At 36.7% G+C, this 14,782-nt stretch overlaps 1 protein-coding gene across 5 annotated transcripts in view; it reads left to right on the top strand.

The window, feature by feature from the left end:
- The window catches only part of arnt2 (aryl-hydrocarbon receptor nuclear translocator 2), a 76,403-nt gene that overhangs the window by 33,841 nt on the left and 27,780 nt on the right, over positions 1-14,782 (top strand). For all 5 annotated transcript variants that reach the window (XM_079866519.1, XM_079866520.1, XM_079866518.1 and 2 more), the window contains 4 exons: positions 3,773-3,858; positions 7,747-7,823; positions 10,135-10,269; positions 10,565-10,639. In XM_079866519.1, coding sequence (XP_079722645.1) covers positions 3,773-3,858; positions 7,747-7,823; positions 10,135-10,269; positions 10,565-10,639 — 373 coding nt within the window. The remainder of the gene's footprint in view (positions 1-3,772; positions 3,859-7,746; positions 7,824-10,134; positions 10,270-10,564; positions 10,640-14,782) is intronic.

The following is a 14,782-nucleotide window of genomic DNA, read 5'->3' as shown; positions in this document are numbered from 1 at the left end:
AGTCGAGTAGTCGAGAGATCGACTACTTCAACCACTATTCGGCGCTGTCGGAAACAATCGCCTACTCGAGCACCCATTAACCATAAATTAATTCAAAATGGCGAACGTCACCAACAGACACCACACATCAGATGTGTGGAAGTATTTCATCAAGGATGACAAAAATATCATAATTTGCCAACTCTGTAAGGAGCTGTTCACATATCGCGTCTAAAAACGCTCTCCTTCTTTCCACAAGTGCTTGCGCTCCCATGGCGTCTGTCATTGCTATGCAACCATGAGCTGCGCTGACGAGAAAGTATCAGCAAAGGATTAATGATTTCTAGCCCTTGCATTAGCTTTACCCCCCCCCCCCCCCTGTACAGCTATGATCAGCTGTTCGGCCGAGCTTTCGATGTTGTTACGGAAATGCAAGCTTATCGGTTGGTTTTTGTCTCATGACAAAATGTCTCCCTGTGGTGCGGTGCAAAAAAAACGTTTCATATTCCTAATGCAAAATATGATTTCTTATGACCTAGACATGTTATCGTGCGATTCATCCTTTTGCTGTAAATTGGTGGCTTGCGGCATTCTGAAAAGTTGAGATGTTTTCATCTCGCCGCGGCATAGGCGCGCCTGGAAAAATGAGCGCGCCGCGACCGCATCGTTTCCATTATGAGCGCGCCTGCACGCCTACATTTGAAATAACAAACTTAAACGCGCAAAAGACGCGATATGTGAACGGCCCCTAAAAGGGAAGATTGCGTCTGAAATGAAAGGCAAAAACGGTTATTTATTTGGCTTTACTCTGTGTTACATGAAAATTAAAATATGTAATGTCATACTCATAATAATTATAATGTTTTAAGAGTTTATATATGTAATTGTTGCATTAGGCTATGAATTGGGCTAATAAAAATGTATTGATAATAACTATTTCATGTCTTTTCATTTACAGTCGCATGAACCACGAGTAGTCGAGTAACTCGAATATTGTTTTGATAAGAAATCGACTAGCAGAAATCAGTAGTCGTGCAACCCCTACAGGCAGGTAAAACAAAGACATTACCAGAGACCATATATAATTATACAATACATGGATGACAACATACAATTCCAAATACCCAAGGTCATGAAAGAAACACCTGGTCACTTCATGCATTTCCTCTGATCGGATAGCTATCCGATCGTGAAAATACCAAGTGTAAATGCCCTCCGAAACGTTTTTGAGACTGATTAAAATCCAGTCACTCAAACCACTTCAGGAAGTCGTCTGAGACACATTCCAGACGAAACTGGACACTTGTGAAATGCAAGGTGTTTATGACATGTTATAGTCAGATATGACAGCACTACTGCAACACGCATCGCTGCAGATGAGTAGCTGAGGATCTCTTAAGTAAACCAAGGTGCAAATGAAACTGAAATTAAGTCGCAGACACTCAACACACAATCGTCTTCATTAAACGTAGTGAGACTAAATGATCTTACCAGTGCTGATGCCGTTCTCTCTCCTATTGCGTTCTTTGATCTTGAAATTAGCGGATGATAAATAGAATGAAGCGCATATCTGTTGCTTCCGTTGGCGTGAACGTAAATTTAGTTCAGGAATTGAATCGGATTTATATTTGTTTTGCAGAGAGGCACATTAATTTGTCCAAGTGTAAATGGAACCGTTTTAACAAATCAGATATCTATCCGATCAGTAAAAATGCATTAAGTGACCTGGTGTAAACAGGCCCAATTATGGAAATTCTTATCTGGGAATCAGAATTTGTCTTGCGGCACTTTTCGGCGTCAGTTTGTCAACTAGGACAGTTGGCATTACATTCTTATTAACGACTTCTAGGAGTTTTGTTTCTTCAAGAAATTTCCTAGAATTTGTTCCTGAGAATGTAATGCCAATGTTCCTATTCATTCCTCCGGAAATTCGCCCTTTGACCCCTGATGTTGAACCCACTGCCCTCCACTCCACAGCAGGCATGTTGTTTGTCTGCATCAAACTTACAGCGCTGTGTGTTTTGCGGGCCATAACAGCTCTGGAATGCAGGAATCACCTATTCCAGGAACATCTGTGAAAAAAGTACATCTCAGATGTCTAAATGATAAATGGCGTACGTGTGTCAAGCTTTTATGCAAAAATGAATAAGGGCTGTCGTACAGTTCACAAAACACACAGAGGGGAGAAGTGCCAAGTAGATCAGAGATGATGTTGGATAATAAATCTTAAATAAAAGAAATAGTGAATATTTCAATTCACCCATTTTGCAGATGCTTTATCCAAACTGACTTGGATTGTGCATTCAAAGAATACACTTTATCATTATGTTTACCCTGGGAATCGAACCCACGATCTGGTGTTGCTTGCACAATCTTGGCTGATTTGACAGGAGGATGGGATGGTGCACAGAGCGCATGAAGGATATTATGAGAAAGGCACACAAAGTTCTTTTGTATTAATGGATTGAGTAAAAAAATGTCTGACTCCGGGTTTATGGATATTGTGAAAATTTGGTTTCCCCTTGCTTTTTTAATATCTCCTAAGTTCAGAAGCGCAGAGTGAATATTTCTGGAAATGTTATTTTGGTTCCTCAGGAGATTGCTCAGGTGAATTGCATGTATATACCCACCATTAAGGTCCAGACCTCTGTATTTTTTCTGAGAAGTATATAGTAAGACTTATAGAAATAAATGGCCAGTATTAACTCTAATTTAGTGCTGCAAGGATATTGCACAACGCCAAGTTAACTACCCTTCTCACTTGAGCTGCCTCAGCAGTCAGATAGCACTCGTCAATGTCAAAATGTTTGACAAAAAGCTTCTGAGCGCAAATTCCTGCGTGATGCTTCAGTTAAAAAAAGTGTGAGATAAGATGCAAGTAGCTAAACTAAAATTGGAATATTTGACAGATGTTTTACGATAGACATTTTAAACGATCAACAGAAATAATCAAGGATGCAAACTAATAAACTTTTGTCTAATATCACCATTTTGAATTGATAATGTACTGTATAATTTACGTGAATTGTGTAATGTAATTCGTAACCGTCAATGTGACAGGACAAGAAACATTAACAAAGCTGTTTTCATCATATTAGGCGTTAGATTAAAATGAATTTGCACATATTGTGAATTCATTTAATAAGTTACTTAATTTTGCCATACATTTTGGTACCTCTGCATTTCTAAAACCATTTATAAATGAATGAAAAAACATTTATAAAATAAATATACATTTTCAATTTTAAAATGCATAAAATTCAATGCGTCAATACTACTATTCATAGAAGTTCTTTTGAACTTTCTATTCATTAGAGAATCCTGAAAAAATTTATCACAAATAAATTACATTTTAAAATATATTCAAATAGAAAACAGTTATTTGAAATTGTTATAATATTTCATGATATTACTGGTTTTACTGTATTTGTGATCAAATAAATGCTACCATGGTGAGCAAAAGAGACTTTTCAAAAACATTAAAAAAATCTTACAGACCCCAAACTTTTCAACGAAAGTGATTTGAAGTTGAAGATATTAAAATCCCAACTTTGGAAAAGCAAAACTGAAATAATCTTGTTTGCAGATAGCCATGTTGTTGTGCTTCTGTGTTATATTTTGATGTGAAACGCTAAAGGGAACATTTTTGCTGAGGTTCGTGCCGGCTTTCCAAATCAGATCCTGCAGACCGTTATCCTAATATGACCCGAATGCCAACTTTAATGTACCAAACACGAGTACCAGACATGTTTTGTTTGTTTCATTTCTCTTTGTGTCTCTCTTTGTTTTGTAGAAATGGTCTTGGCCCATCTAAGGAGGGGGAGGCTCAGTACTCTGTTGTGCACTGTACTGGCTACATCAAGGCCTGGCCACCAGCTGGTATGTACACAAACACGCTCACATCTCTTTCAGTTCAAAGCCACTGAATCAGAGAGAAACTAACAAATATACAAACAATTCTGAGAGACCCAAACAAATACTCAGAAGTTTAACGGTGTTGTGGAGTAACTAGCTAAAAGAACCCTTGAAATCAATTGATGCTAATCTATATGCTAGTGTACTTATTTTTAAATATTTTTTTATTCTATAGAATTTTTTTTTTTTACACGAGTAACACTTGACGACAAGATCCTGTAACTTAATATTAAGTAATGCATTAACTAATAATGACAATGAGCAATACATTCAATCCAATACAATGGTTAAAATTGCAAATTTCTCTGGATTTAACCAGTGTAACGTCCCGCCTCAATGCATCGACTGTCAATGCCATCATGTCCGCTTGTTCCTCTGTTTCCGCTTTTACTGCCATAGAAACCAAGGCAACACAGTGTTGCTGCATCCAAAATCGAATACTTCCCTACTATATAGTTTGTGAAAAACAGTATGCCAAAAGAGTAGCATGTCCAAATACATAGTATTTGAAAAACAGTTGGCGAAAAGTCCACGGATGACTTACTACTTCCGGCAAGATTGTGAAGTGCGCATTTGATAGACCATTTACTATCCTGTGAGGCCACAGAAGGGGATTTATTAATGGAAGTAAAGCAGCACAAATGATGTTGGTAGGTCACGTGACAGTGACAACATGGCGGATGTTGTATGTCTGAATTTCATTCATGCTACCCATATTTATACTATATAGAGCGTACTTTTTTCACGGTCATGAAATAAATTCAAATTCAAATGTAGTACCTACTCAGTATGTGACTTCAGACGCAAAAAATGCATAAGTAGTAGTTATAGCATCTAGCACATCACTCTGTTTTGAATATACGACCTCTAATGGCGAAAATTACATACTGTGCTTTTAAATGTTAGTTTATGTTAGTTCAGGTTCATTAAATAATATTAACAGATACAGCTTTTAATTTAAAAATGGGTAACACTTTAGGGTTCAATTCTCACTATTAACTAGTTGCTTATTAGCATGCATATTACTAGGATATTGGCTGATTATTAGTACTTCTAAAGCACATATTAATGCATTATTCTGCATGACCAGATTCTACATCCCTTAATCCTACCCAATACCTAAACTTAACAACTCCATTACTAACTATTAATAAACAGTAATTAGGAGTTTGAGGCAAAAGTCATAGTTAATAGTTGACTAGTGAATAGTAAATAGTGAGAAGTGTGACCTAAAATGTATTAGTAGATGTTGAAATGAACATCAGCTAAAAGTATTTTTCATTGTTAGTTCATGTTAACTAATATAGTTAACTAATTTTAACAAATGCAACCTTATGGTTGTGTTCCCGATACATGTAAATGAACTGGTTCCAAAAAAGATTAATTGAATCATGTAATTTTGACTTAATCAATATCAGAATCATGAGCAGATGTATTGTGGAACTCACAATCTGAATCCTCGTGGCAGACACTGAACATGTGTCTGAACTCCTTGACCTATTAGAACTCTGGAATTTGGTGTTAAATTCTGTTAGAATCCTCCGGTCCGCAGAACTGTCTGGAGTTTTGGATGACTCCCATATGACACCGGCACGCACGATCCCCCCCAGCCTGCAATTCCTATTAGTACAACAGCATGTGTGCTTTGTGAAAGGAAAAAATAGACAGAGAAAGAGCAGAGAATTGAGCAACCCTAAACTCAAAAGCCCAAACGTGAACTTTTTGCCTCATATGTTATCTGGAGGTTCTCCAGGAATCCTCCGAGCACATCTCCTACAAATTTGCCATATGTGTGTGTCATAAAAATTAATCACACATGCTCGACATCCTGTTTGTTGCATAACGGCTCAAAGTAAGGATAAAAATAACCTGCAACACTTGATTGTCAGCCAGTATTGTGTCATATTGGAATGTGGTGATCTAAGCAAAGACTTATCATTTAGATCACACTGAATGTTAATCAGTGCATTAAGCGCTCTGGCCACACCAGATGTTCCTGATGCATTGTTGATCAGTTTCATATCATTCGCAAAACACATTATGTGCTCTTTATTACTTTATTATTATATGCGACCAAATTAATCCTGTCTGCTTGTATAATGTCAGTTTTTGCCAATTAAAGGCAGTAAATTAATTCAAAACATCGGTGCATCTGTCTGTAGTATGGAGCCTGTTTGTAGAGAAGTTTTTTTTCCTGAATGTCATTTATGCAGAGTAAACAGTGATATTTATATATATATATATATATATATATATATAAACATATATACAGCTGTATATATATATATAATATATATACAGCTGCTCCTGTTTATTTGTATTACAGAGTCATTTGTTTTGCAAACTAGTGCTCCTTGCACTGCCATGCGCCTCTGATGAATTGAGTTGTGTTTTACTCAAGGTGACAGTTTGCAGTATAAATGTGGGAACAGACCATGAAATAATGGCAATGAGACTATAAATTTCCCATACTATATATGTATTATTCTGTAAATATTTATAGGTTGCCTTTGCTGGATGCGCATAAAAACAAACATACAGTCTCATGAAGTCTTATGAAGTGATTCTTTAAATTAATTGACCAAAATCACAACTTACTGGTTTAAAACCATCTAACCTTGAGAAATCTATCTGCCATCGAGTGCAACAGTGCCTGGCCACTTCTTCAGCATCCTTGGTTTCAGAAGTATTTTTTCCCATTCATTTTTCCTATAGGGATTTTTTAAAAGTCTTTGTGAAAGTTATAAGCCATAAACCCAATCAACCAGTTATGAGGTGAATCACAACATTACAAGCTTTTCTGATTGGTGGAGATTTCAGGGCAGAATCAATGTCGTTTTTCACTAGGGATTCTCCTGTTTAACACTGTCATTTAAAAAATGTTAAAATAATGTGGGCTAATGGCTTCAACAAAAGCATGTAACATCAATTAACAGCATCGTAGCTCACATTAGGTCTGTCTTAAAAGGTTCATACGTTATTGTTCAAAATCAATTCCTTTATAGAGATTTTTTTTTTTTACTTCCGCAATCTATTGCACTCTATTGGCTGGGCAAACCAATAGTCCCGCCCCTCACTCACATGATTGGTGGAGACAATTTTTTTGTATAAAGCTCTTTTGATGATAAAAGCTAAAAATAGCATTTAGTGTGAAAAACATTCAAAACAATTCTTTTGGAAATAAAGGTACAAACTTTTACAGCTTTTTATAGCCATCTTATAAATTGTGAAAGTATTATAGGTATTTTACTTCTTTTGTTCTTTCTCACTCTCTCATATTTGATTTTTATCTTCTTTGAGTCATTCACAAAGACCCTTGTATCCTGAAAAGCTTTTTAGCCATCAACCGTAATGAGGTCAAAGCAAAGAAGGAAGTGTGTCAACGAGAAATCGTTAATGTAATTAAAAAGAGATTAAACACTTTGTTTTTGCTTAAACAAAACTCCAGGCCAGGAATCGATCCTCCGCCCTGATCTCCATCTGTTGTGACTTCATGTAGCGTTTACTACAGATAAACACGACATGGCAACGTCCAAAAACAACCGCCTTGCTACTGGTTTTGGACGAATTAAGTAAATCATTACGCATAAAAAAACTCCTTATGACTCAGGGAGACATTGGCAAAACTGTCAAGAAGATGATATTAGTGGGATCGAAAACACATTTTGCCCAAAGATTCCCAAACAGGTCCTTGTGTGGTGTTGCAAGAGTCCATCTCATTGGGAAAAGGAAGTACGAACAAACATTTTAGTCATCAGGACAATTCTAGAGCCAGCTGGACTGTTAGATGTTTTCAGTGTGACATCAGTGTTTGTTCGGAAAAATGACTTCTTGTGTACGTGTCTTTTTCAGGCATGACTATACCGGATGAAGATACGGAAGCAGGTCAAACCAGCAAATACTGCTTGGTTGCGATTGGAAGACTGCAGGTATGTATGCCAACCTTAAATGCATGGATATTTGACATACTGTATATGGCAACAAAAACATGGGTATTATCAACAAACTAGAACACCCCATCAACCGCATAGCAACATATTTGAAAGCCTCCACAAAACCCTAACAAATGGATTGGATGAGAACTGAACTGAGCTGCATGACGACATCACTGTTTTTCTGCAGAACTGCTTTATAGATGAAATTAACTCATTTCATAGTTTATGATCTTTACAACGGAACTGAATCAACACTGAACTGACTTCAGCTGAACAATGACACTATTTTCGGCTGCACGGCCGAAGTGAACTGTTTGCATCATTGAATCGTTTTCCTGTTATCACTGTAAAGCTGCTTTGAAACAATCTGTATTGTATAAAGTGCTATATAAATAAAGGTGACTTGACAAACATTGCATGCTAAATCCACTCATAAAAGGCATAGCAATGTCACAGTTACCACCCACATCTCCATAGCATTGTTTTGCATATGCAAGCACCACTCATTGTCTTTTCTTTTCTTTTCTTTTCTTTTTTTTAACACTGATTACAATTACTTCTATGGACCACTTGCACTGAGTTTCGTGACGCACTTCCGTTTGGAAATAGTACGTCTCACTTATTTCCGGTTATGTTTACTTTCAATGTACTGTGGTCAATGAGTTGAACAAACGCCACCTAAAATGAGTGTCCGCTATAAGATTTAAAAATTTGGCAATTATTATTGACAGGAGAAGGTATATTCTGATGTTTACTGTGTGCAGAATTTTCCAAACTTATCGGAACATGAAGTTTTAATCCAACCCAACCCAAGCCGATCTGAGAAAGCAGTGGGTGATAAAAATACGCCATTATTTCACCACAGCATATCAGTGTTGGTCTTAACTAGTGACCGCGACGCTGAAGTGTATGAGAACAGATGAATAACATCAGTACGAACCACAAACATTTGATTTTTCAATGTCAATCTTTTCACTATTTACATGTTCATGCCCAAAATGCTATAATATTCAAAGTAGTTGACTGTCATTCTCCTCTACGCTGTGTACGTTATTGATTAAATAGCCTAGCCTATTTAACATCGTTACAGGCACCTCGCGAGCATTCATTCATTCAACTATTTTAAAAGACTGGTATAAACACCAGCGCACACAAGCAATCCTTTTAATAGTCAATTTCATTTAAAAATTGTAAGAAAGAGAAAAAAACTGTTAATGAGAAGACGAGCATATAGGACTGCTACAGCTTAGTGGATAAATAGATTTAGCCTATTTATTATTCAGAATGCACAGTTGGAAAGAAAATATATTTATAGGAACATTTCAGCAGGCTCGAGATAATTAATACAGAGATCATTATTCATTGTTTTAATCAATTGGCAGACATAAAACACAGTGATAATCTGCATTCTCATGTATGTAGGTGCGCTGAACACTCGAACCGGAAACTCCCGGTATGTACTAACTAACGCGGAAGTAGTTGTGCAAGTAGTCCATTCCAATAAGAGAGCGCAATAATCTAAGGTGCATTTATCTTTGAATTCAACTTGTTTGTGAATATAATTTATCTTGATGAGTTATGAGTCTGGGATTTCAAAATTTAAGTAATACTTTGCACAGAAGAAATATTAGGATATGTTGATTCTGTCGTTTACCAAAACTTATATTTTTTGGCACATGATATTTCTGGGAACTTAATTCATCTGTCATTATAAAAAAGTACCTTGTCAGCTCTCATATAACAAGCTCATTTGTTATACTCAAGTGTCACTGCGGAAAAGTATTTCTTGCTTTAATAAATATCAGCAACTTTTGAGTACTTAAAGGTGCACTTTGCAGGATTTTCTCCAAAATAAAGTGTAGACTCATATAAAAATGATGGCTCTTAATCATTATTTATGATCCATTAGAAGTGTGTGATGGTGTTTGTGTCTACAGACTGTTTTTTACACACACACACACACACACACACACACACACACACACACACACACACACACACACACACACACACACACACACACACACACACACACAAACAGTAACTAAAATATTTTAAACAGTAACTGAAAATCCTGCATGGTGCACCTTTATGTCTAATGTCTAATTCATTTATTTTTATATATTTTGCATGATTTATTTAAATGTGATTTTTCTTTTCAATAAATACTTTCCCACACCTTCATCTGTATAGACAACTAACTCTTTCACAATCTCACGACAGTGTGGTGTTACAAAACATGCATCTGTATGTTTGATCACCCTGACCATCTGTTGTGTAAAGATCCCTTCATCTTGTCCCTCAGGTGACCAGCTCTCCCGTTTCCATGGATATGAACGGACTCTCTGTGCCTACGGAATTCCTTTCCCGTCACAACTCGGATGGCATTATCACGTTTGTGGACCCTCGTTGCATCAATGTGATTGGCTACCAGCCTCAGGTCATTTTGATTAAACGTACAGCATTATATTATTGCACAGTTACAAATTATTAAGGCAGTGTTTTGACTGTATTTGTGTCCTATTTGTTTATTTGTGATGCATATGACCTTAATCACAGATACATTTTCTGAATAATAGAGAACAATGGAGGCTAATCACCGCTTTAAATAGTCAAAATGTTCCAGTCATTATTCATTATAACACTGATGCTGTCTGTTCCTTATGTTTAACACGTACTAAGAGCTCATTTAAATCAAGCATTCATATGACTGTTCATTTTAATTGTTTACACAGGATCTTCTTGGGAAAGACATTCTAGAGTTCTGCCACCCAGAGGACCAGAGCCATCTGCGAGAGAGCTTTCAGCAGGTACGTCAACCAGACCACACCAAACAGCCAAAGGTGATCTGGTCCCCCCCCCCCCCACACACACACAGAGGTTTGACAGTCAGCTTCATGACTATCAACTATAGGAAAGAATCATCATGAATGAGATCTCTCACTGTTTCTCTTAGCCTGTACAGATGAGATGTATGTAGAGATGATGGAGTCACATGGGGTGACTTTGACATTGAATTAGCAAAACATTCTTAAGATTAAAAGTCTTGTTTTCTTTGAGAACTTGTCAAGACTTGTACTTGGGAATATTCTTATGAACTTCTCAGAATGTATCTTAAGGAATTTCTTAAGGTCTTAACACATTTCAAAGTAAAATAACTGGCTGTAGCATTGTTTCTCGGAGAAATGAGTATGTGAACTTTGCATGTTTCATTTTACATATTACATAAACACATTATTGTTTTTTTATGCTTTAGTACAGTAAAAAATTATATAGAGCACCTTTAAGAACTGAAGAATTTTTCCAGAATTGCATTTAGAAACATTTATACTTAGAATTTATCTTAAGAAATTTCGGTAACACTTTACAATAAGGTTTCATTTGTTATATTATTTAGCATGAACTAGGGCTGCACAATTAATTGCAATTTACATGTAATCCCACTTAAACCTATTTGGCTTATCGCCATTTTGAAATCGCAAAGGCTGCTGTACGGCTCTGTAAACGCTGCTCCATCTAAAAGCACTGTGAGTTTGAGTCACTTATAACGTGCATTTGAAAAAGCAACACGTCAAACATCTTTCCCAACATGAGAAGCATTTATGAACCTCTTGTCCAACAGAAGACAATGTTAATTAATGATACCTTATGTTGTGTTAAATCTTCTTTCTTAAGATTTTCTGAAGAATCTGGCCCCAATGCATATTCCCTTTAGAAAAAGTACAAGAAAGAAAGATTGCAAATGAATGCAACAGACCGCTCCATCCATCTTGAGATAGGCTCTTTAAAAATAAATATTTAAAATACACTTCACATTAGAAAAATGCGGTGCTGAGTACTGAACTCCGTTAAGTCAGTCGCATTGAAAATAGTGTGCGCTTATTGAGATTATTTCGATAATCTAGGAGCAACGCAAAAAGTCGACCTTTGGGGTGTTTTTCATGTGATTTGTTTCATGTCAAGAATTGCAGTTAGTAAGAATTATCCTAATTTCAGGAGAAACATCCAAGACAAGGCTACATAACTGAGAACTTGATTGTCTCCAAAGCTATGAAACGGCAACCTCTGAGCTCTGGGGTGACATTGTGTGAACTTTACTTGCCAATAAAAACAAATTCTTCTCAACACGCCCAACTATCCTTAGCTTCCCCTCTCCAGTCTGCACTAGGAAGTGAACGCATGTGCTGTTTGGTTAGTCATTCAGTACCAGTAGAGTCAGATAATAGGTGTTGATTGGCCACCGCTGAGAGTTTCTCAGAGTCCGCCGAGTACCTGTGGAGTATGGCAAAGGGTGGTCGAGTGGTCGCTTCCACGGTTTTCACCATTTCATCTGTTGGATTTTGTCTTTCTCTTGTTGTATCACTTTGCCAATTAAACCACAAGCTGGTACTCCACACAGGTCTTTTTGGCTTCGCCTCTTACTCTTCCTGTCGGGTCGCATTTTTTCCTGCTCTTTTCTTCATCCTTCCTCTTTATCTTTGGTCTTTTACAAAAACTCACTACCTTTATTTTATCCTGCTCTTTATTCCCCTAGCTTTCCGTCTTTTCAGCCCCTTTTTCTTTGCCTCTAACTTCCTGTCAGCTATCATCAGTATTCTCTTCACATCCTTATATCCACACACATTTATGCCAACCGTGTGTGTGTGTATGTGTTGGTATTCCATCCCAGGGGATGATATTGTGGGCACTTGAAGGTGGGCTTTACTCCCTAGATGATTGTGCCCTCTATATTACGTGCTCCGCTTCTTAAAAGACCCTCAAGTCCTCCGCCTCGCTTTTCCCAGAAGGCCAAGGTTGAGTGGTCAGGTACACCACAAAGAGATTTGTCAAAGTACTTTCTCCTGTTTCTCTGCGTAGGTCTGTTGACGGCTGATAAAGACCCCTTTGGCTGATATCCAGAAAAGCCTTCAGATAACTAGACTCCTTCGAAACTCGAGACCACACATATACGTTGTCGTGCAAAAGCAAACGTTCACATAGACACCTGTTTCTGAGTCTTATCTGTGTCTTATCTTGTACTTTTGAAGCCAAGTGGAACAAAAGCCGACAATTTATGCGTAGCGAGACGGTGAAAGGCGGGAGATTTGTGTTATTCTTGGCCTGTAGTTTCGATATTAAGCCCCGGCAGATGTCAGAGGCTAGAACAATATACATTCACTGGGTGGTTCAAAATCATTTGATTTTGAGGACTACTGGATTCTTACTTGACAGATTCTTTACCACGAGACCATTTGTCATAAAAGAATGAAGAATGAAATCCATAGAGAGATATAAATCTAAGATCCTGCCCTGATATATCACAATCCAGAATTCCCTGGCTTCCCTGAAGTCAACTTAAGCTTTAAATTGACCTTTTAATACACATTCCTGGTTTTATAATTTTAATCTAATCTGATTTAATAACACTTTGATATTAAAAAGTTTTCCCTATTTGGTGGAAACCACAAATCCCTATTTTTCAGCGTCCCATCTTCAACCTCCCATCTTCACTCTGGTAAATGTTCACAATCCAATCAATTGCAGATGAGTAAATCACAGCTAGGGAGGCACAGTATATCTGCGGTCATGTTTTTTTCCCCAATATTTCTATTTAGCTTTAATTCAGTTCTAGTAATTTTAGTACTTCAACTTACTTAACTTCATTTTATTTCAGTTAGTTGCCAAAGTAACATTTCTCCTTTTCATTTAAGTTTTTGAAGTTTAACATTTTCTGCTATTATTTTGTTTTACTTCAGTTTTATTTCACTTAATGACATTTATTTTTAATTGTTTTATTTTTAGTTCTAACACTGACAACACTGTTTGTTGTACATAGGCATATATAATTTCTTTAATCCAGTTTCTGTTGTTGCATCGGTTTTAAAACTAAAAGCCGTTTTTCACTTCACATTATTATTATAAGGTGAACATATTTTTTTGTTATCAGTTTCAAAGAATGTAGATTTATATCTATAACCAATTTATCAGTTATTGGCTTCAAAATGTAAATGATTATCAATATTGGCTCTAATTTCCATAGTTGTACTTTACATGACATGATTTACATTGATGTTTCCCAATATATTAAACTCTATGCAGCATGGAAACTGTAAAGCTTTGAGAACACGCTCAGTAAGGCTTTTTTACATTCTGTGATGTCTAAAAGCAATCACCAGGATGTTTTGCTATGTTATACATGTGCTTACTGTTTACTACGTACACTTCTCAGTACTTACTACCAAGATGTCTTGGGCAATTCCACGCAAAACTGTCACATCCATAACGCCAATTAAATACAATGGCATTGTGCTGGCGTTATGGATGTGACAGTTTTGCGTGGAATTGCCCTCTTGTAAAAATTGCCCTTCAGTGACTTCATTCAGTGACTCTTATAATAAAGCTTCCAAAAAGAGGTTTCCGTTGCAATGCAATGCAAACCTCTTTCTTAAAGAACTTTTTTTTTCTTAGTGTGAAGGACATTTTAATAATCTGAAGAACCTTTTTACACTATAAAGAACCTTTTGTGGAATGTAAAGTTTCCATGAACATTAAAGGTTCTTTAGACCCATTGATGCCAATAGAGAACCTTTAAGTAAATAAAAAATATAAATATCCAAACAGCGCAAGGTGCTTCTGTTAAGAGGTGCGTGTGAGTCATGTGACCTCAGGTTTGGTTTAGCGTTGACACTGAACTCTGGGTTCGGTTTCAGAGGATGAGGTGACGTTCTGAAAAAAATGTTTGTTTTTTTCCCCTCCCTCCTGAGATTTCTCAAGGCTAAAGGGAAAGTGGCCTCTTGTCGCCAATAATAATATTCCATATCCTCTCCTCTCTCAAAGCAGGATATACATCTAAAAAAAGTCAAGTTTATCTTTATTTTCTTTTAACTCACTGTATTTTTTTTTTTACTCACTTGAAGTGCTGCTGGCTGTGCTGTTTGTTTAAGAGAGCCATTTTCAGGCAGATACTTTATAAG

The sequence above is a fragment of the Squalius cephalus genome (genome assembly GCF_949319135.1).
Source record: "Squalius cephalus genome assembly, chromosome: 3".
In the NCBI taxonomy this organism is placed as follows: Eukaryota; Metazoa; Chordata; class Actinopteri; order Cypriniformes; family Leuciscidae; genus Squalius; species Squalius cephalus.
This window is presented reverse-complemented; position numbering and strand designations above follow the sequence as displayed.